Genomic DNA, 23,090 nt, shown 5'->3' on the forward strand with positions numbered 1-23,090 from the left:
CAAGCACTTTAATTTTTGTTGTAAAATGATGATAAAAAATAAGATCAAAAGAGGTGGATGATATATTTCAGTATGTAAATTCAGATACCATTAATTGTTTCTAGAAGCATAGGATCTGAAATATTCGTCTACCAAAATTTGGAAGGTAAGTTCAGAAATTATTCTCTAAAACTTATTTATACCATTATGAAGGAAAATCGTTACAAAAAATCAAGTTCAAGATTACTTTTAAATGATGTGATTAAAATATATAATTCAGAAACACTATTTTAGAATAAGTTATATTCTACAACTATTTTTTGTTAATACAAAAATTTAAAAGATTTTCTTATAAATTTTTTCTCCTTATAGCATAACGAAATTTTAAGAAAATACTAGAAGAATGACTTCATCGGATTTAAGTTGATTTGCGCAACATTTCGTGTTACCATTTACACAGCATTAAATTCAATGAGTAGATGGATTCTTTTTAGTAGGAAAGCTTGTAAGAATTGTTCTCTAACTGCATCAATTTTCTTGCTTAAATCCCTCTCGAACAAAGAACCACAGAAATCACATTTGGGATACAAATAATGAAAACCCAGAGTCATGCCTGTGTTTTACCTAAGCCAGATATTACCACCTACCACCAAAGCTTGTTTTACGGTGCTGGCTTCTCATTGTTGTCCGTGTCTCCATCACTTGAGGACTCTTCTTGTTTCTCTCTCTGTTGTTCTCCTTCGGCATTTAATTTTATCTTTTTCTCCTTTTTCCTTTGCTTCTTCTTTTGACGCTTTGCTCGCTTCTTTGCTGTCCTTTCCTCGGCTGCTTTCAATCTTTCCTCCCTTCTCAAATTAAATTCTGCCACCTCTTTTCTTTTCTGGTAATCGACTTCCATTCTAGCAAGACGATCTTGCTCCTTGCGTCTCATCTGCCGATACTGTCGGAAACAAAATTGCAAGCACATAAGAATAACAATCAGATCAACATATCCATCACCTTACCCATAATCGACACAAACAGAAAAAAACCCAGATACAATGCCAGTTTAACTCCTCACTTCTTAATAAAATAAATCAAACTCCTCACATAGCTTGAAACCAGTTTACGAACCACAACCTTTTAAAAGCTTCCCATTGTGAACTCAACAGAACTTGACTTTCATCATAGAAAAGCTCACTCACATGCAAAAGCTGATCTAAACGAGGCCATCACTACTCAGATAAATCCAAGTGTGTGGCTAAGCACTTCAGAGTGCAGGACTAGATTATTAAATATTACTCAAATTATAAAGATGTTGCACACATAGAAGCCTTAAGAACATAACTCAAGGCAAGACACATCAAGTGCAAGAAAGAATACCTTAATATTAACGGACAAGGTTGTCAAGTTGACTTAAACTTGTGCAGCTTATGTAAGCTTGCAAGAAAATACTTAATATAGAAATATATATTGAAATATCCATTACCAACATATGTGCATAACATAATATTCTTAACACAGCAAACATTTCAACTCCATAAACAATGTAGCAAACCCCAACAGTAAAATGTGCAGTACATTAGTACCAGCTAGATATGATCAAACTATATAAATGAAACAAATCATATAGTTTCACAAAAACAAAAGTTTCTAAAGTGAGAACATTTCAAAAAGGAGTTAATTCCTTCAAATAATTTTTACTCTAGTAAAACACCGTCACCAAGGGACAAAAGTTACATTTTATTTCAAATTGCTGAACTTGTTTCCCAACTCAATTTTACGCAATTTTAGACCAGTTTAATATGTTTGCTTGTGTTTATCGTGAAAAGGTTGAACGACAAGTTCACTATTATTTCTTACTGGAACCATAAACTCATATGAGTCTACGGGTTAACTCTAGAGAGTTCGACAACTGTGTTAATGAAATTCAATAACAAGACAGCATTTTAAAAAATAAAATGAGCAAAGTTGTATACCTTTCAGATGGGTTTATATTTCTTATATAGGGGTTGTCATTTGAGAGATTGTGATTCTATATAATGGGTAAATCCAGAACTCATCCATGAGTAAATAAACCTCACAACATTGAAGTATGATGTTTTTTCCTACCAGTTCACATCCAACTTCTACATGAACCAGTATTTTACTCTATAATACAAGTAAATAAGTTTTCTAGGTTGAATCCCCAAATAGGAGATTAGCATATCGTTAAAAACTCAAAAGCAAAGCTTTCTTTGAGAATCCTTAGTCATAAGGCCAGCTTTATTTCAAATAATTTAAACCCTGCCATCTCAACCCGGCACTTTTTAACCAACAAAAACACCTCGCGTGCACCATTATCTCGTAGAACTTCAACAGTTTCACTAAATACAGAGTATTTCCAACAACGTGTTATCATATTTCAACAACCTATGGGTATCATCACTTTAGTGATCAAAAAGCCAAACAACATTCAATAGGGTTATCACTTCAAATTGTTTTTGCTATCTCGTTTGAATAAAAACAAACAAACGAACGATAATTTAAGCAGGGGAAGCTATATCCTCAATTAAAAAAAAAAAGTAAAAATAATATAATTCCATTATCAAAAGGGAGCAATTTTTATGTCTGGAGCGACCTCAAGCACAAAAGATAACTTTTATTTAAGATAAAGGACAAGCACTTGTACCTGGTGGAAGTCGCCGGATCCTGAACCGGCGGAACTACCAGAAGTGTTGCTAACACGAACGGGAACATTGTCGATAATCCGTCGGAGCTTGACTTCTAGGTCCTCTTCTTCCTCTTTGAAAACGACAGGAGTATACTCTACTATCGCACTCGATGCTGCTGTTGGCGGGAGGGGCGGCTTCGAATTTCCTGGCGCTGCGACAATCTGAAAATCACCGTCTCTGGGTTTGCCCGTCGACATTTTCGGGATTTACAAAAACCCTAAATTTCACTATAGACGTGAGCCCTAATTCTGGAGACAAGGTCAGTTTAGTGATTTCAAGACCCTGATTCCAAACAGTTGTTTTTCATACCCTTCAAACTACACGGGAACGAGGAAATAATATTTGTTGTGTCGGTTTATCCCTCTTACAAAATCCCAATCCCCTCTTGAATTTGGGGGATTTCACAATTTCATTAGAAAACGACCGTTAAAGAGTAACGATTTCCAATATTTATAGATGTTCTTTAACTGATAAAAATATGGATAGTGATATTAAAAGGTTATGTTCTTTATTAAATTACTGGGGGAAAATCTCTCCGCATGTTATAAAAATTAAAAATAAAAGAAAGAAAATAAACTCCCAATAAATGTTCTGGAAAAATAGACTGTTAATCTTTTCTCCTTTGAGTAAGTGGTAAAGTTTCAAATGCATGTGAGTTTGAATGAATACTAGTGATAGAATGTAATTGATGGATAATGATATTTTAACTCACTGTTTTGGATTCATTTTTAACTCATCATTTTCATTATCTTTATATCATCATATTACATTCCATCACTACAAAAAATTAAAATAAATGATCTAAAGGTGATAAGAGTGGTGAATTAAAAATGGGTCAAAAAAAGTGAATTAAAATATCATTATTCGTAACTATATTATGTAGGAGTGTCCATAAACTTATCCAATCTCATGAAAGACCATCCAACCAAAATGAAAATTTGATTATTCTTTTAATTGGAGCGATAGAAATTGGTATTTTAGAATGCACAGTATTTAAATTAGGTTAAATTACTCTTTTGGTCCTTTTATTTGTCAAGCAATTTATTTTAGTATGGTTCTCAAGTTTTTAGTTGTCTCAATTCGATCCTCATTTTTTTAAAAAATGACTCAATTTGGTCTTCGTCGTTAATTTTGACCAGACGGTATTAAAGTCAACGTCACGTGTCAATTTCGGGTTTTTCTGAATTTTTTGTTGTTTACACGTGTCATGTACAGTTGTGTCACGTGTCAAAATGACTTAATTTTGTCCTTATATTTGTTTTTAATTTCAATTTAGTCTCAATTTCTACAAAAGTGAAGCAATAATGTCTTTTCTTATATTGACACTCAATTTAATATTTGTATACAACTTATGATGATATTCTTAATAAAATTGACATTTTTTATTAAATATTTGTAGAAATATTTTTAAACAAGTTTTTTTTTTGTAGTTTTATTATTAAACAAAGTTAAACCCCAAACTTTATTTCAAAAATTAACAATTTTGTTATCATATATAAAGGCATCAAGTGTATCATATTATACAAACTTAGTGAAAATGAAAAATCAAATAACTTGTCATACATAAGTTTAGGAACTAAATTTAAAGTTCAAAACAAAACCAAAGTTTAATGTTTTGTATAGAATTTAAAGTTAATTTAAAATGTTTATAGAAATATTTAATAAAAGCGTTAATTTTAGTAAGAATATCACCATAAGATTTATAGAAAAGTATATTTAGTGTCAATTTAAAGAAGTACAATATTACTTCATTTTTATAAAAATTGGGACTAAATTGAAACTAAAAAATATATAAGGATCAAATTGAGTCATTTTGACACGTGGCACAACTATGAAGTGACACGTGTAAACAACTAAAAAAATTCAAAAAAAAATCAAAAAAAATCAGAGATTGACACGTGCCATTGACTTTGACACCGTTTGGTCAAACTAACGTGATGACCCAGTTGAATCATTTTTAAGAAAATGAGGATCAATTTGAGACAACGAAAAACTTGAGGACTAAACGAAATTTCTTGACAAATAGAGGGACCAAAAGAGTAATTTAACCTAAATTTACTAATCAATTTTTTTTTATCATCCTATAGAATGTAGCTGTTATAAATTACAAAAATCTACCCTTATTGTTTGCATTAGGTGGCTAGCTTGAAGAAAAAAACATGTCAAATCATACCTCAATCTAAGTAGGGAACAATAAACAAATGAGTGAGAACTACATATTACTTTTTGTTAAATTTTTTAAAATATACTAATCAATTTTTTGTTTGGTATCCAATGATATCCTACGTACTAAGAATTTGCTTACAAGTCACAAAAACCATGATTTCTTACTATAAGATAAACTTTTTTAATTACAAGATGAACTCCTCTGAAAAAAAGCATTGGCGCTCGTGTAAACGAGGTGCTCTACCTAACTGAGCTACAGCCCTTGTGTTTTTGATACATATTTTATCATAGTATGAAGATAATTGCTTGTCAAGATGAATATTACATGATCGAATCCCTTGAACGGGGGTTGGTATTGCTTATCAGTAATTTTACATTTATAATCAATTAATCTGATAAATGGGTACTCTTCTTTTTTTTTTTTTTGAGGAGGAGTCCTAAATTACCTACTTAACTCAGTGGTTAGAGTATTGCTTTCATACGGCGGGAGTCATTGGTTCAAATCCAATAGTAGGTAAGGTATAGTTATAACTTATTAGATACCTTTGACTGTGGTATCTAATAAGCTTTTCTACTTACTTTTTTCTTCTGACTGTTTCTTTTTTCTTTTTATTGTTTTCGGATATTGGGACGCATCAATTTCAACTTGTTATGAAATAACATTGATAGCCTCTACTCGTGTTCTAGCTCGTCTAAGAGCTAGATTTGCCTCAATTGTTTGTCTCTTGCCTTCAGCCTTATTCAAATTAGTTTCTGCTATTTCAAGAGTTTGCTGTGCTTCTTGTGGATCAATGTCACTACCCTTTTCCGCATCATTTACTAAAACAGTTATCTCATTATTATTTATTCTAGCAAACCCCCCCCATCAGAGCCATTGTTAACCATTGGTCTTTAAGACGTATTCTCAAAATACCTATATCGACAGCTGAGGCAATAGGCGCATGATTAGGTAATACTCCAATTTGTCCGCTATTAGTAGGTAAAATGATTTCCTTCACTTCTGAATCCCAAACAATTCGATTGGGGGTCAATACACAAAGATTTAAAGTCATTTCTTCAAATTGCTCTCCGTTTATTTTTCGTACAAAGTTTTAAACCTTATTATCTATTTTTCTTTTTTATCATCCTATTGGATATACCTGTTATGTACAACAAATTTGATTATAAGTTACAAAAAATACCCTTATTATTTGCACTAGGTGACTAAATTGAAGAAAAAAACAGGCCAAATCAAATCTCAGTCTAATTGGAGAACATTGAACAAATGAGTAGGTAACTGCATATTACTTTTTGTAAAAAATTTTAGATATATTAATCAATCTTTTGTTTGTTATCCAATGACATATATTTCTTACGAACCACAAATTTGCTTACAATTCAAAAAAACCATGGGGAGCTGCATATTACTTTTCCTACAAATTTTTAAAATTTACTAATTAATCTTTTTTTATCATCCTATTGGATATCATGTTATGTATCACGAATTTGATTATCAGTTACAAAAATCTACCCTTATTGCTTGCACTGGGTGACTGGGTTGAAGAAGAAAACATGTCAAATCATATTTCAATATGAGTGGGGAACAATAAATAAAATGTGTGGAGAACTGCATATTACTTTTTGTACAATTTTGTACAATTTTTTTAAATATACCAATCAATCTTTGGTTTGTTATCCAATGACATATATTTCTTATGTATTCAGAATTTGCTTAAAGTCACAAAAATCATGGACAACTGTGTATTATTCTTAGTACAAATTTTTAAAATTTAAAATTTATTTTGTTTATATAATCATATGGTATGTACCTGTTATGTACTACAAATTTGATTATAACTTACAAAAATCTACCCTCATTAATTGTCCTAGGTGGTTGACTTGAAGAAAAAAATAACTCAAATAATATCTCAATCTAAGTGAATAACAATGAACAAATGAGTGAGAACTGCATATTAGTTTTAGTAAAATTTTTTATATATACTAATAAATCTTCTGTTTGTTATCCAATGACATATATTTCTTGTGTACCACAAATTTACTTACAAGTCACAAAAAATCACGGGGAGCTGCGTATTTTTGACGTACAAATTTTTAAAATTTACTAATTAATTGTTTTTTTATCATCCCATGGGATGTATATGTTATGTACAGGTCAAATCAAATCTCAATCTAATTGGAAAACAATGAATAAATGAGTGGGAACTCACACAGACACCTTATTTTCATCTCTTTTGGATAAAAGAACAAAAATCAATCTTAGGAGAGGAGGCAGAATTAAAAAAAAAGAAAAGTGAAGGGGTAGTTAACAAAAGAGTGAGATGGAGGAGAAGAAGAAGAATTGAAAATTTTAGATGTTTTTCATTGTCAACTAACATATTTTTGTTCACTGTTTCTTATGAATCCGACAACTTAACATATTTTCGTTATTATTTCTTGTTTTTCTACTTTTTGTTGTCTGATAGAGTAAATTGTGATATAATTATAATAACTAGAAAAAATATTTTTTCTAATGATATATATGATGAAAGGAACAAAAAGTCATAACCTAACAGTTTTACATTTACCAAATTGTTAACCGTCTAACCTTATGTGTTATGAGATGTTACGGTTAACACATTTCCATTTCTTCTTATGTATTTACAAATTGTTGCATAATTTACACTTATTTATAAAAGAATATATATGTAATAAAATATAACTGTTTATGACTATTAATAAAAAAATATGTAAGCGTAATTATCAGTTTATATAAATAAAACTTGCAATCTTATAATACAATTTTTATTTAATCGATAATATTGGGAAAGGTTTTTTTCTCCGTAAGAAAGAGTGGGTCAGAAGGTGATTAGAGTCCAGTACCGAGATTGTAATTGGCCCAGGTTGGTGGTGTAGTCATTTTACTTTTCAGCCCTTTCCCATCCCATCTCGCATCTGTGAGAGAGTTCGAGGTAGCTACCGGAGAGAAATACAGAGATCGCAATCAACAAAACATAACAGCACGACAAAGAATAATTGAATCGTGAATCGTTTGCAGAAGAAGAGGTAAAGGAATCGAGAAGAGAAGGAGTCATCGAAGCCAAAGATGTTACCCACAGCTTCCAAAGGACGTTCTTCTTCTTCCTCTTCTTCCTCTCGACCTAATAATCCCATGCTGCTTCCTTACCTCCGCAGAATCATCAAGGTTCCGATCTCTTCCTTTAATTTCCCGATTTCGTAGATTTACTTCGCGCTCCATTTTAAGATCCAATTCCTGCTTTTATCTCTGCCTTTCGTTCTTACATCCTAAATGCCATTGCTTAAATTGCTCGGCGTGTAAGCCAAATTGTTGCTCAATTTCTTAATGTTTCGGTTCAAAATTGAATAGGTTGGACTGTGCTGTTCTGATTTGAAGAGTCCGATAGGCGTCAGTGTTCAATCTGTGCTGATTCGTTTGTTATTCTTGTAGTGGCAACAAATGGATATTGAATACACTTTTTGGCAAATGCTTCATCTATGTACGTCACCGAAAGTTGTGTAAGTACATGTAAATTAAATCATCTGATCTCTGCCCTTCCCCTTGCTGTTAGCAATGAAATTCGCGTTTTGTTACCATGATCTAACGCAATAGCAATGTGAATCTAATTTCGTGGGACATTATTATTGTGTATGCTCATGATTCTTTGTCGAGATTAACCCTTCTGCTTTGTGTGTATTTGAAATTTCTATAACTGGTTCTCTGAATGCTTTTTTGGTGTTGTTCTTGGAATGGAACTGTACAACGGATGCAGCTATCAGCATACTAAATATCACAAACGTAAGTCTGTGTCTTGTGAATATTTTTATTCTTTTTTGATTTATTGGTGCAAATTTTTTCACAGTGATTAGTTCACCAATCTTATTGAGCTTGTTTTACTAGGCTATGTTCCTTGGGTAGCATTTATTTGAAATAATTTATAGTGCATTAGGCTAGTTGCATCCTTGTGATATGTTCCAGGGACAATAAATAGTTGTCATTGGTGTAAGTATCTTACATGTAGTGTCAGATTGGAAATGCATTTAGTGGTAGATTGTCAAAGCCAAGAGTTTATATGTAAACTTGTGGAGCATCCTTAAACTTGACTTGTGGGCCTAATACAAAATGTTCGTAAAACTCCTTATAGTGAGTGGTGAGGAAAAGTACAAAGATTGTCATAGGGAACAATGAAAGGTTCAAACTTAAGCAGTAGACCATAGAAAGCATCCAACAGAATGGTGCTCTAGTGCTTATTATTTCAGTATAGCAAAGCACAATAGATTACTTCGGAGAATTGCCAATGGTTATTTCTGAAAACACATAACAGAACACAAATAATGTGCATTGATTCTGGATTGAAAGTACAAATAGAATGGATGATAGGGATTAAAAAACAAACTCAAATACCTCAAATTGTATTAAAATTCACTGGGTGGAACTAAACAACATTAGAATCAGAAGCCAATGTGAAGTTTTAATAAATAAGGAGACAGTATAAAATAAGGTGCACTTGGCGATCACCCTAGTTTGCAGGTAGCGGCCCTTCTCTGAGGCAGAAGCCTTTCCAGCCTCCTTCCGCCCCACATGCCTCCTCCTGCTCGTACATATTCCTTTTCCAGCCTCCTGCTCCTGAGAGAATGGAAGTCTAATGAGTCCAGTTGAGTCTATCAAGTAATGAGTTTGAAGTTGAGTCTGTTTGATTCCCCTGCCCACAGCTGTAGACTTGTATGGTTCTACAAACTGACTCGTGGGCTTCACAACCATGACTAATGAATGATGCCAATGACATCATTCATTGATCTTATGCTGAAATTCCTTTTATCTTCACTGGTGAATTGATTTCACTTACTTGGGATCATAATATTATTCTTCTCAAACAAGAGATTATGAGCAATATTGTTTTTAACTGATTTGGGCCTAATCATTCCATTCCCTTTTCACGAATCTCTTGTAAACGTTATACATGCGTATAACAACTGACAGACACAACCAATGATGGGATAGAATTTAAGAATTTCACAGCTTACGTTTCTTTCAAGTAAAATTACCTTTGAATGCGAGAGTTAAATCTTTCACAGAGAGCTGCTTTTGAAGATGAGTCATGAAGAACTTTGGCTTATTATTAGGCTTGCAAATCAACTTATTTTAGTGATACACGATCATGCAAATGTTTCAGGAAAAAAGGACTTCAGAGTTAATTGTATAATTAATGTCTGTTTTATGAAATTAGGAAATTTCATTTGGTGATTTCAAAAAATTGTTTAATGATTTCCTTCTTATTGTTTGATATTAGAAACCAAGAATCAATGGGCACGTGATGACCCTGCATTTGTTGTGATCTGCAGTCTTCTTTTGGCAGTTGCAACTTTGGCTTATTGTGCCGCGTAAGTTTTTTAGAACATTTGATGGTGGTGGCTCCTTGTGGACCAGTAGCTAAAATTCACTATACTTTTGTAAAACAGAAAGGATATGCAATGCAGCTAAAGTAAATCCTTGTATTTTATTTATTTAACTGAAGGAGGATATTTTGAAAACTTCCCTTATGAAAACATTCAGTTGATTTAGACTTTGGTACGTGAATCTTATTAAATCGTGAATCATGAACCAAACCTCTATTGTTATTGGATTATCCATTATGTAACTTTACTTTATATTTGTTCCCACTCTGCCTCTACTAACTTTTGGTATTGTATTTTCCCATATTCTTTCAGGTATGACCATAGTACTGCCCATACACTTCTTGTTATCTTCTCAGTGTTGTTTTTCCACTTTATACTGACAGGTGTATTTCTGGCAACTTTTTGTTGGTAAGGGTACTTCCTGTACAAATTATTGCATCCTTTTTTTTTAATCACTTGATCTTGGTACCAACACTGGTGGATATTATCCGTGTATTCTCTAGGTTCCTGACTAACTCTTATCTTCGAGAAGAGGCTCCAAATAGCTATGTGGTTGAACAACGTGTTGAATGGTAAGTTCAAGTAATTGTGCCTGTTTCATGTGTTACTTAGTTTGCTAGTATTTTGAGAACATTTTCTAATATTTGGCCATGTTTCTTTAAAATGTCTGATCAATTGATAAGCAAAGAATTGAATTGAGAACACCCTTATCTTTATAATTTTGTTAATTATTTTTCAATAGCTGATTATATTTGTTTTGGTTTCTCATGGAAGGATGTATGCATTTGATGTACACTGCAACTCTTTCTTCCCATTGTTTGTTTTGCTCTATGGTAATTTCTGACTCCTTGGTTAGTGTGAACTCTGTTATGATATAGGAAACTACAATATCTTGCATTAGAGTGGTACTGATGTCTGGTCCCTTGACAGTGATCCATTATTTTGTATCTCCTCTATTGGTGGCTCACGGTTTCATTCCAGTATTGCTGTCAAATCTTCTGTTCATGGTGGGAGCTTCATACTATCATTATCTAAATTTCCTAGGTTATGATGGTAACCCTCTCTCTCTCTCACTCATTAATATTTTACTTTTATACACACACACACACACACTCTTACACTGTTCAACAACCTTTTACTATATTATTTTATCCCATAGCTCACGAATAGATTAAAAGCATATCCATACACACTCTTACACGCAGTTCAACAACCTTTTACTAGATTATTTTATCCCAGAACTCACCAATAGATTAAAAGTATGCGTTGCATAAATTATATGCACATCAAAATTAACGTATTTAATGTACTATATACATTTAAAAGATATGAAAATAAGAATAATTTAGTTATCTTCATTCAATTTTTATATGATTTAATATGAAAAATCTCAGAATATACACTATCTTTTATCCTATATATATAGGATCCTTTTAACTGCTTCACAAGAATTAAATAATATTGGTAATTTAATTAATGGCATTAAATTTTTTAACAATTTGTGTAATTTTTCCATAATTACCCTTAAAACCACTGAAATTCCTTTTTCTCGATCTGTATACCTAGTTGATGTATGGCAACTTAAGGGAGTTTTTGTAAAAATGTAAATCAATGAGGTAAACAACTTGGAGGGACTCTTATAAAAATAAGGCCTAAATGTGTTTTTAATCCCTGTACAATTAGTGAGTCTTCATTTGGGTCCCTATAAAATTTTTCATTGTTTTTCATCCCTGTAACTTTTTTAGTTCCTAACACTCATTTATGACGGATAGATAATATTTATTTTATTGATTATTTAGGAGTTTGTTTTGGATGTCATATACAAACATTATATCACAAAACTATTATGCGTTATTACAGAATGGTGATTGACCTTTTATTCAACATATAAGCCTTTAACTAGTATTATAATTCTAGGGATGAAAAAATTAGTGATTTTCAAATCTAAAGGGATCAAAAGCAAACAAATATTTAATAGGGACCAAAAAAAGCCACTGATTTTATAGGGATGAGAAAACGTTTAAGTCTGAAAATAATCAAGACTAACGTTCCATGTAAGATTGTTACAAAAAGGACTGGAGGCAGTACCTACAATTCAGTAGTTAGATCGTGAAATTCACATTTTATACGAAGTTATTGATTGTGTAAGTGAATTTCACCTCGTTGAGATTAGTTCATAATACTTCTTTTAGTGTAATATCCTTGGGTATGGCTGTATTTTTCATGAAAAGTGTCTAAGGGCTATAGAGCCTGGATCCTCAAATTAAGCTCTTCATAAATATGTTCATTTGCAGTGATTCTGTTTTAATACTTGTTTTTTACTCTAAAGTCCCCCTTTTGTATGATATGGAGAACAATTTCATATGATGTGGCTCTGTTGGATGTATGGTCAGCATAGTGAATAAATGTACATTAAAATGTTTTGGGTAAAGTTGTTTATTGAGTGTGTATAACTCTGAAACTATAAGTTTTTGTTGAGTTTGTGGAAACTGTTAATACCGTTGAATTTATTTGATATAATTTGTGGTTGTAGTTCTGCCTTTTTTGGAGAGGACCACCTTTTTTCTGTACCCCATTGGCATCGTAATTGTCCTTTCTCCTATTTGTAAGTATTGAGCGGTATCATTTATGTTATTTCATGATTGATTGATATTGCATCTGAACCCAATTTCTTATTTGCAGTGATTTTAAGTGGTTTCAATCCATCTAGATACTTTATGAACATGTACTTCAGTCGACAAATATGATCATTCCAGCTAGAACTTTTGACCTATCGTGTCCTTGAGGTTATAGAGTATTCGGAAAACTATAACATGAGAAGGCTTTGGTGAATGTTTGATTGTTTGTTTGAAGAATGCATTGGCCCAGCAATGTCTCATTTTAGGCCTTCTAATACTACTACCAATCAAAGTTGGACTGTAGCAAGTCAGGGTAGTCAGTGTATTTTTTACAGTTATTAGATAGAATATTTGTTCAAATGAATATATACTCATTGTAATGAATTTTCTTTGTCAATCCCGTAGCTTTCCTCCCGACAAAGAACAATTTCTATTGATATATTCTTTGATGAGGTTAGATACTTAAATGAAAGGTCTCCCCATTAGCTCGCCACATAAGGAGTCATTGTTAACTTTTAGTTTCATTAGAAGCCACTCGAGCAAGTACCAGTAAGAGTTAGCGAGGAGCTGATCAAAGCCGGGGAGGGGGCATTTTGTATGTATGATATGTGCTCGTTATGTATTTTATCTGACTCAATATTGCTTCACAGTGAGGTGTTTGGTGGTTCAATGGCGAGTACGGGCTACTTATAAAATTACTTTAATGCGCAACTCAATTTTTAAACCAGTAGGATAGTGATGTTTGAAAAATATGTGTTACCTAATGTCTACGCCTGTGTAGGATTTGTACGAGTCATCCGGGTAAAGATACTTGAGCATGGTTATGGGGTACTATTTGGATAAAGCATTTTAAGAGGTTAATTTATTTATTTATTTATTTATAGATAGTTTGAAATGTTTTTTAACCAAAACATGTCTTCTTGGGTAAGAAATTTTGATAGAAATTAAAATTTTAGAATTTTATTGGAGTAATTAAATTAGTTAAAATTAAATAATTTTAAATTTTATTGAAAGAATGAAATTTTTCATATTTGTAATTATGTATTTTGGTAGATTTAGTTTAACCTTAGTCTAGGTAAACTCAATCCAATGTAACGTGGGATTCTCCCAACTTAATTTAACATGTTCGTGATTTGGTGTCTTGACTCAACATATTCTAACATAACTTAGTTAAATATGATTTGATTAGTTTTGCATCACTTGGATTCGACTTAACTTAAAGTTAATTTGAATTGGATTAACTTAGTTGAATTGGACTAAACTTGCTTTGACATTCACCTAGTTTAACTCAATTGAATATGATTTTACCTTGACTCAACTTAACTTGAATTTTAGTCAACTAAATTTAGATTCATGTTGACTCAATTTTATTAGACTAAGCTAAAATGACTTAACTCGATGAAGCTTGAGCTAACTCTACTCAACTCGGGCTAAATGATTTAGTTTTATTTAAGCTCAACTTGATTTGTTTTTGTCAAGTTAGGACTAATTTGATCTAAATTGAATCAAGACCTAGATGGGTCTATCTACCTTAACTCAATTGTGTGTAGGTTAATCTCAACTTGGATGAACATAGACTCATCTCACTCAGTTTAACCTACACTTGAAACTAGCTCAACTTAATTGAATATGGACCAATCAAGGCTTCTTAAAATTAATTATTTCTCTTTCATGTTATACAAATACAATTATTATAAATAAGAATAGAATACAAATATAAGGCTAAAATACTTTTTTTTTGCTCAATTTTGTTTGAATTTATAGAGCAGAGTATTTTATCTTCGTACACAATAAATACGACTTCAGTGTGATATTAACATTAATAGAATAAGTATTTTATTTTTTTATTAAAGGAACAAAGTCGTATGTGAGTTGAACGACTTGGGATAGAAAATCATAATTTTTATTAACGACATCTTATATAAATCGTAATTGTGATGTACGACTCCTTTGGAATGAAGTCTACAAATTCAATGTTTTCTATTTTTTATTTTTTAGTTGAAATAAAAATTTAGTTTGAAGGATTTGAAGGGATATGATGTGTTTGGATTAGGGTGTAGATTTACATTGATTTGTAGATAAAAATGAAGTTGTTTGGATTAAAAAAAAAATTTGTCTAATTTAACTGAATATGAATGAAAAATTTATAAAAGTCTTGCGTATAATGTGATTAATAATATTTAATTAATTTTTATATTTAATAAATGAAATTCTATGATTACAATTTTACCCTTTATGATAAATATAATATAAATTTAATTTTGGATAGGAAAAATAATGTTAAAATGAAATTGAAGTTGTTATTTGAAGTTAGAATATTTTAATTTATTTCTAATTATATTATTTGAAATCCTAAAATATACTATTTTTTAATACATCTTTCTACCACACTCGTTATAATCGACTAAAGTTTACAGGAAGAACATATTTTAGTGATTTTAAGTTTTTATTTATTTATTTTTAATTTTGAAACTTTTAGTAGACTTAAACTTGTAATAAAGTGTGTACTGGAAGTAGGTTTGCATATCTTGTTAATACATCTTGTCAAAACTTTCTTTTTAGAAATCTCATTCCTCTTGAATTGTCTGTCTGCTAGAAAGAAAAAAAAAAACTTGGATTAAATCAAAAATAGAAGGTGAATAAAAAATTAAATGAAAATAGATGAAAAAAGTGAAAAAATAATATCATAAAAATAAAGTTTATTTGGCAGTGGATTTTCAACAAATATGTTAGAAGTGTCAAAAGTTGTATATAAATGCATAAATTTTTAAATACCAAATATATTAAAATAAAAAAACTTAAATTATATATTAATTTATATAGATCTAAAACAAATTGGGGTCAAGACCCTCTGTCACAAAGAAGGACCTGCTATGATGATTGGTTAAAGAAAAATGAAGTGAACATGTTATATATAACAATAAAGCTTGTTTGGTTGAAGAAAATAAAATAATAATTCTTTTATTTTATTTTTTACTTTTAATAAATTATTATGTAATAATAGATTATTGATGACTTTTAAATATTATATAAAATGTCAAAGTCTATGAAATAAAAAAATGTATAATAATGAGTGACAAATCAAAATTTCTATTAAGATAAATGGAATAAATAAATAAATAAATAAATTACTACATTCATATAGTGTAATTTGATATTATACTTAATCAACATTAAATCTCGAAAATACTTACACCAACTTTCTTTAATTGTTTTAGATGTCACCATCCACATGTATAAGGGTCTTGTTAACCAGTGTCATAAAAATACTGGTTAAGAATAATTAATATACAAATGTATAGGTAAATATGATATTAAATAGAATTTGACCTAATAATCATTAATGTAACTTTATTTTTTTTAAAGGATAAAAATGCTCATAAATATTGTACATGTGTATTTAATATTTTATTTAATGTTCACAAATAAAAGTTAAAAATTAATTAAATAATAAAATCACTAATGTTGCTAAAAATTAAATATAATTAAATATAAAAAAAAAATTAAATTAATAGAAAAATCAACAAAAAAATAGTGTTAAACACCTAAAATTTTAAAAAAATAACATAAGAAAGTATAAATTAACAAAAGAACCAACAAAAAAATTAATGTTAAACATCTAAAAATGTTAAAAAAAAGAACAATTAAAGTGTCTATTTAAAACTTTAATTGATTTTTTTTCCTTTTTAAAATAGAGATCTTAAAAATTTTAAAATTCTTATTTTGTAACAGTAAATTATTATCTAAAAATTTAAAAAAATATTTTTATTTTTATAAAATTTATTATATACATTTATATTATTTTAATCACTACATTTATATCGATGTACATTTATTATTAGTTAACCAATACCTTAATATTATCCTATAATTTAATACTTTTAAGAGAAAAGAGGAAAACAAAATGGTGTTTTCAAGACGTACTTAATATTTTATAAAACAAAAATTTCTTCACATTTGTGTACGTTTATCGAGGAAACAACGTTAGAGTAAAGAAAAATTGTTCGATTGGTTGCGGTTCACTTTTCAAAGACCATTTTTTCAAGATAGTAATGATATTTTGATAATTGTTTTTTAATTTGAGGTGACTTTTCACATTTTTTTTAAATTTTAAAACTATTTAAAATGTGTCACTTTACTTCGTATTTGAAAGATAAAGGGGTTAAAATTTAATTGTTAATTCTTTTTTCTTTTTATCATTCTTTAAGTTTAAAATAAAATATTATTTTTTAGTAATGATATTGTTATCTTTTATTTACTGTTTAATCAATATATATATATATATATATATATATATATATATATATATAATATTGTGATGCAGAAACAATGAATATAATGCAAACAATTTCCATGCTAATTCCGCTAATTATATTTTGATCTCTTTCACATTTGTATTTTGATCAAATCTCATATTCTCATTTTCACGATTTTTTTTTCCTCTCATTTTATTTTCACCTTCTCAAACATACACTTTCAATTTTCTATTTTTTATTTGTTTATTAAACAAATCCACCTTTTTATTCCACATCTATTGGTGATTTTGGTAACCAAAGAAGGTAAAGTTTATAATGGGAATGTTGTTGATAATCATTGGAAAAATATAATATGGACAACTATTAGGTAGAATTCAAATTCAAACACACTATTATTTGTATAACTTACATTTCTTTTATTAAGATTTTCTAGAAAAAAAATAAAAAACTGTTATTGTATTTAACTTTTTTACATATACTAATAATTATGTTTATTCACTTCTTTTATGATAATAAAAAAATTATGATTATAAAAATAAATATTTTTTTTACAATTTTATTATAAAATTTAATTATTTTATAGATAATATTTTGTGATAAGTCATTATTTTAATTTTAGAAATATTCAAATTTATAAAAACAATCAAATAAAAAAAATGTTACTTAAAAAGATAAAATTAGTAATATAATTATTTTAATTTAAAACATAATTATTTATTGAAAATAAATCACTTTTATATAAAGATGTAGATACTAAGGACATGTTATCCACTTAGTCATATATAAAATATATGCATTTATAGAATAAAAAGTAAGTGCAATGGTGAGATTTGTTTATAATGTATAAAATTAAAACATAAGATACTTATAAAAAATCAAATAAATGATGAATAATTACATAACTTATTTAAAATGTGTAAAAAAAGAAAGATACACAATATATAAACCATTTTAAACATGTGCCATCGATCATTAATGTGTGAAAAATCATCAACTACTAAGTCGGAAATACCTATGGTACAAAGTCAAATGACATTAAATATTATCATATAGCTAATAAAATTTTATTTTAATAAGGTATTCACTAAAATATAATTTTCCTTTCTTTATTTTATTTAACTTATAGTTTAATTTCTATTTAAATAGACATATTTGATTTTTTAAATATTATATATATTTATTTTGTATATGTATCTCTCGTATTGCTTATAATTTTTGTTAATTAAATATTACTTTACGATGACATAAATAAATATATGGTAGATTTAGAACTCAACGAAATAAAAAACATAGTTAGATTTAGAACTCGACGAAATCAAAACATAGTTTAATAGTTTATTTATGAAACATTATTTTCTGGTTATATTAAGAAATTTACTTCTATGATATCCCTACATGGTCAAAAAGAAACTTCATCTGAAACCATCACAAAAATACTTGTAATAATATGTATAGATTTTTTTCCTTCATTAACTACATAAATTGAGGGCCACATCACATGAGAGGGCAGAACAAGAGAATCAAAAGAAGATTAGAAAGAATCTTAAGATGATATTTTGGATTCGTATGTGACTCAGAGAAGATGATGTCTCTTTGTCAAATATTAGGTAAAGGTCAAGCAACTCAGATTTGGTAACCCACTCATCCACTTTTTTTTTTCTCTCTCCTTTTTTTTTTCATTGACCCACAAATCAATATTTAACACGACAAAACCCAAGGAGTCGCAGTGGTGTAGAATCTTTTGCTTTCATGTAAAATATTGAATGAAAGGCGTGAAGCTAAAACAGAGAAAAACAGAGAAAACAGAGCACTCTTGGTAATAAACAAACACAACTTTAACCGTCCACACTCTCCTCCATGATTGAAGATGCTGAGCGCAGCATGCTTTTTACTCTTCAAGTTTGCTCCCTTTCACATCCACAACAAACCTGTATCTCACATCGTTCTTCTCCAACCTTTCAAAAGCCTTGTTAATGTAATCCATGTTCACCACTTCAATCATAGAGCTCAGTTCCTTCTCTTTCCAGAACTCCAACATCTCCTCTGTCTCCTTCATGCTCCCAATGAAACTTCCAGTTATTGATTTCCTCCCTGCACCACACCAACACACATCATTAACATTGCAAGATCAAGAAAACGTGATAATAATGAGTTACAGAAAAGTGATCCCAAAAGCAACATGATTACCTAGCATGACCATGGGGCTAACAAATTGCAGAGGCGTGTTGATGACCCCCATCAAGATCAACTTGCCATCAAGTTTGAGCAAAGAGAGATAAGGCTCAAGAGGGTGACCAACAGGCACAGTGTCAATGATGTAGTCGAGTGAATCAGCAGCTTCCTGCATAGCAGTGGCATCAGAGCTAACAAGATATTGATCAGCTCCAAGATGTTCAAGTGCCTCCTGTTTCTTCTTGTCGGAAGAACTTATCACAGTCACATGGTGGCCAAATGCCTTTGCTATCTTCACCCCCATGTGTCCCACCCCTCCAAGCCCCAATATTCCACCCCTCAACCCTTTCTCTTTCAACCCAAAATGTGACAGTGGACTGTACACAGTCACACCAGCACACAACAATGGCGCAGCTTGCTCCGGCGCCAAACCCTCTGGGATTTTCACCACAAACCTAACACCCAAAAATGCATAATCAAATTTTTAAATGGAGATTGCAGATCGAACTAAGTTAAAACTGAAACAGTAGTCAATAAATAAATTACTTTTGCTCGACGATCATGGTTTCTGCAAAGCCACCCTGAGTGGGTTTTCCATCGACATAAACATCATTGTAAGACCAGATTTTCTTGCTGCAGTACTGCTCAATGTCCGACTGGCATGGCCCGCAGTTTTTGCAGCAACCTACGAGGAGTCCAACTCCAACCACTTCACCAACTCTGAACCTGCTAACGTTTGACCCCACCTCCAGTACCTCACCAACCACTTCGTGTCTGGAACAAAATTCATCACTGATAAACAACCAGAAAAACACAAATAACAAGCATGATTAGTGATTAAGTTAATGAGTGCGTGTACCCGGGGACCATGGGATAATTGGACATGCCGAGATCGTTTTTAATCTGGTGGAGATCAGAGTGGCAGATTCCGCAGTAGTGAACTTTGATGTAAACATCATCAGGGCCAGTGTGTCTGCAAATTTGTTTTACACATATGAAATACTACACAGATTACAAACACTAATGAAGAGTAAAAAAAAAAAGAAGAAGATGGAACTTAAGATGATGACCTTAGATTGTAGGTGTATGGGGAGAGAATCCCAGAAGGGTCTCTTGCTGCCCATCCTACGGTTGTTCTTTCCTCTTCAAGGCTACCCATTTTTTTTAATAATAATTATTGTTGTTGAAGAGAGTTTTAACACTGAAAAGAAGAATGGAGGAGTGGGATTGGAATTTGTTGTTGGTGAGTTATTCTGGGAAGATGTGTGTGCATATAAAGGTGTTGTAGCCAACAACTCAGCAAGCACCATGGATTGTGGGACCGTTACGCGGTAGGTAAAAGCAAGTGACGTTTTTTCTTCATTAAAATCCCCTTTTCCTATTTTCTCTCTCATCTTTCTGTTCTTCTAATCTAACAACTTTTTTATCACATTATCATAATATTCAAAGAAATTAACGGTGTTAATATTATAGATAATTTTATAGAATTCTTAACGAGAAATTCATTATTTTAAAAGTTTTGAACCGAGAGCTTATATGTTGGGTTCAAATCTTATTTGTGTTTGTTCTTTGTAATAAAATTCATCTATAAATCTAACAAGTGATATCAATGTAATTGAATGAATTCACATTTAAGAAAAAGATGATTAAAAATTCAAATTTAAATTTAAATCTCATATATTATTAAGCTTAAATCTCATTAGTATCTGTTATTTCCGATAAAACCTCTTGTATAAACTAATCAAGTGATTAATATAAAGATAAGGATGACTTTAATATGGTTGTGCTAAAGAGCAATTTCTTTGCACCATGTTACTAGTTATCGATCGCTCTCGAATAAATTCAATCTTTACTTCAAAAACTACTTTTTTATCCCATGCGGTTCTTCTACGTATTCTTTTTTTTTCTTCTTAATTTCTACCCAATTGATTGGTACAATGTATGTATTTCTTCGTGTTTAAGAAAAATAAGACTGCAGAATGACCTATTTTAAAGTGGTTCTTTTAATAAAAATTAGCACGTTTTTTTTTTTTAATTTATGTTATCATATATATATATATATATATATATATATATATATATATATATATATATATATATATATATATATATAGCTTCTATAAAAAAATAACTTCAACTTGCTTTGAAAAGGTAGAATTTTTATTCTTAAAATTTCTTTATCGAAATACGTTAAAAATTACAATAAGTGGCGGTTTTTTTGAAAATAACTTTAAAAATGAAATTTTCAAAGAGATTTTTCTTTATTTCTTTCAGCAAATAAAGTTTTTGGTGCTTCAATATCAATAATAACTTATAAGGAGTTTTTTTTTTATTTAGAAAATATTATTTGTATCTTCAATATATGGAATTATTATTAAGTAATTTATACTTAATTTTACTCCAATGGAACTAATTTTAGGAAATTTTAAACAACTAGCCGTTTTTTTTTTTAGTTTAGACTTTATTATTAAATATCATAATTTATTCTTCCAATAAATAAAATAATATTATTTTTATTCTTAAAGTTGACATTTTTGGTTTTTATAAAAAATACAACTGAATAATGATCTATTTTGAAGTGTTTTTTTAATAAAAATTAACACGTTATAGCTTCTATAACAAATAACTTCAACTTGCTTTAAAAAAGTATAATTTTTATTTATCGAAATATGTTAAAAATTATATTAAATGGCGGTTTTATTGAAAATAACTTTTTAAAAATAAAAATTTCGAAGAGATTTTTGTGGTTCTTGCCGCAAATAAAGTTTTTGGTTCTTCAACATCAATAATAATGTGAGTTTTTTTTTTTTTAAATTATAAAATATTATTTGTATTTCAATATATGAAATTATTATTATTAAGTAATTTATACTTAATTTTACTCCAATGGAACGAATTTTAAAAAACTAACCGTTCTATTTAATTTTTTTTAGTTTAGGCTTTATTATTAAATATAATAAAGTTATTCTTCTAATAAAGAAAATAATATTTTTTTATTCTTAAAATTGACTTTTGAATAGGAAAACATAATTTTTGTTTTTTTTTTCAGTGGAAGAAACATTAAATAATTTCAAACAACTCACAATATTATATTTTCTATTTTGAATTTCGTTAGTGTATTAAAGAATTATTCTTCCAACAAGTGGAATGATGCTTATTCTTAAAGTTAAGTTGCTTTGAATTACTTAAAAAAATAAGTCAGAAAATTTTAGTCTAACTCTGTAGTGTCAAACAAGATAGATAAATAAGTTGCTTCAAACAATTTTGAGAAAATTTCAAACAACTTTAAAATGTTACGTAGGACTACTCCAATGAAAAAAATTACTTAAAAGAACAGCAATCCATAAATACTACCTATCAAATATGATATAATATGATGTTTTTGATGTCAAGAGAAAACAAATTATAAAATAGTAAAATTTGTTATACTTTTTTATTAAATCAATTAAATTTGATAACTTTTTTTCTATTTACCTGTTTTTACTTTACTAAGTATATAAATACTCAGTTTGTACATGTTTTACCTTATTTTGTTTCTATTTTTATCGTCTAACATTATAACACGTGAGGGCTTAAAAAATCCAATTACATGAGTGGTTTAAAATTAAATAAAGTTATTTAATATTTTTAAATTGAAATAAACAATACAACAATATTGTATTCATTGATTTGTTTGAATAAATAATAGTATTTAATTATTTCATAATAATGAAAGCAATGTTTAATTTATATAATTTTATTTTACTTAAATTAAACATTCTCATTCACTCTGACAACCTTATATTATACTTTTTATAAGGATAGATAATTTACGG

At 29.5% G+C, this 23,090-nt stretch overlaps 3 protein-coding genes across 4 annotated transcripts; 1 reads left to right on the forward strand and 2 right to left on the reverse strand.

Annotated features, from left to right (window-relative positions):
• Positions 1 to 441: 441 nt before the first annotated feature.
• Positions 442 to 3,092, reverse strand: LOC114190133 (PRKR-interacting protein). The gene is made up of 2 exons (XM_028078914.2): positions 2,630 to 3,092; positions 442 to 919 (listed from the first exon to the last, which is right to left on the reverse strand). The coding sequence occupies exons 1-2, from the start codon at positions 2,867 to 2,869 to the stop codon at positions 641 to 643; spliced, it is 519 nt and encodes a 172-aa protein (XP_027934715.1). The 5' UTR covers positions 2,870 to 3,092; the 3' UTR covers positions 442 to 640.
• Positions 3,093 to 7,702: 4,610 nt separating this feature from the next.
• Positions 7,703 to 13,517, forward strand: LOC114191820 (UNC-50 family protein). Of its 2 annotated transcripts, none has more exons than XM_028081227.2 (10): positions 7,703 to 8,019; positions 8,284 to 8,351; positions 8,606 to 8,631; positions 10,124 to 10,214; positions 10,542 to 10,637; positions 10,733 to 10,801; positions 11,004 to 11,062; positions 11,160 to 11,282; positions 12,763 to 12,834; positions 12,912 to 13,517. In XM_028081227.2, exons 1-10 carry the CDS (start codon positions 7,921 to 7,923, stop codon positions 12,974 to 12,976), a joined length of 768 nt encoding a protein of 255 aa, XP_027937028.1. In that variant the 5' UTR covers positions 7,703 to 7,920; the 3' UTR covers positions 12,977 to 13,517. The 2 variants fall into 2 exon arrangements, with proteins under 2 accessions (XP_027937028.1, XP_027937029.1); XM_028081228.2 differs by having other exon boundaries at positions 7,747 to 8,019; positions 8,203 to 8,351.
• A 5,020-nt stretch (positions 13,518 to 18,537) lies between these two features.
• On the reverse strand, positions 18,538 to 20,550 carry CAD5 (cinnamyl alcohol dehydrogenase 5). Its single transcript, XM_028081661.2, has 5 exons — positions 20,346 to 20,550; positions 20,135 to 20,248; positions 19,822 to 20,049; positions 19,291 to 19,730; positions 18,538 to 19,194 (listed from the first exon to the last, which is right to left on the reverse strand). Exons 1-5 carry the CDS (start codon positions 20,432 to 20,434, stop codon positions 18,992 to 18,994), a joined length of 1,074 nt encoding a protein of 357 aa, XP_027937462.1. The 5' UTR covers positions 20,435 to 20,550; the 3' UTR covers positions 18,538 to 18,991.
• Positions 20,551 to 23,090: the final 2,540 nt, after the last annotated feature.

This window comes from Vigna unguiculata, chromosome 7, assembly GCF_037176805.1.
Source record: "Vigna unguiculata cultivar grain cowpea cultivar isolate G323 ecotype 2 chromosome 7, ASM3717680v1, whole genome shotgun sequence".
Taxonomy (NCBI): domain Eukaryota; kingdom Viridiplantae; phylum Streptophyta; class Magnoliopsida; order Fabales; family Fabaceae; genus Vigna; species Vigna unguiculata.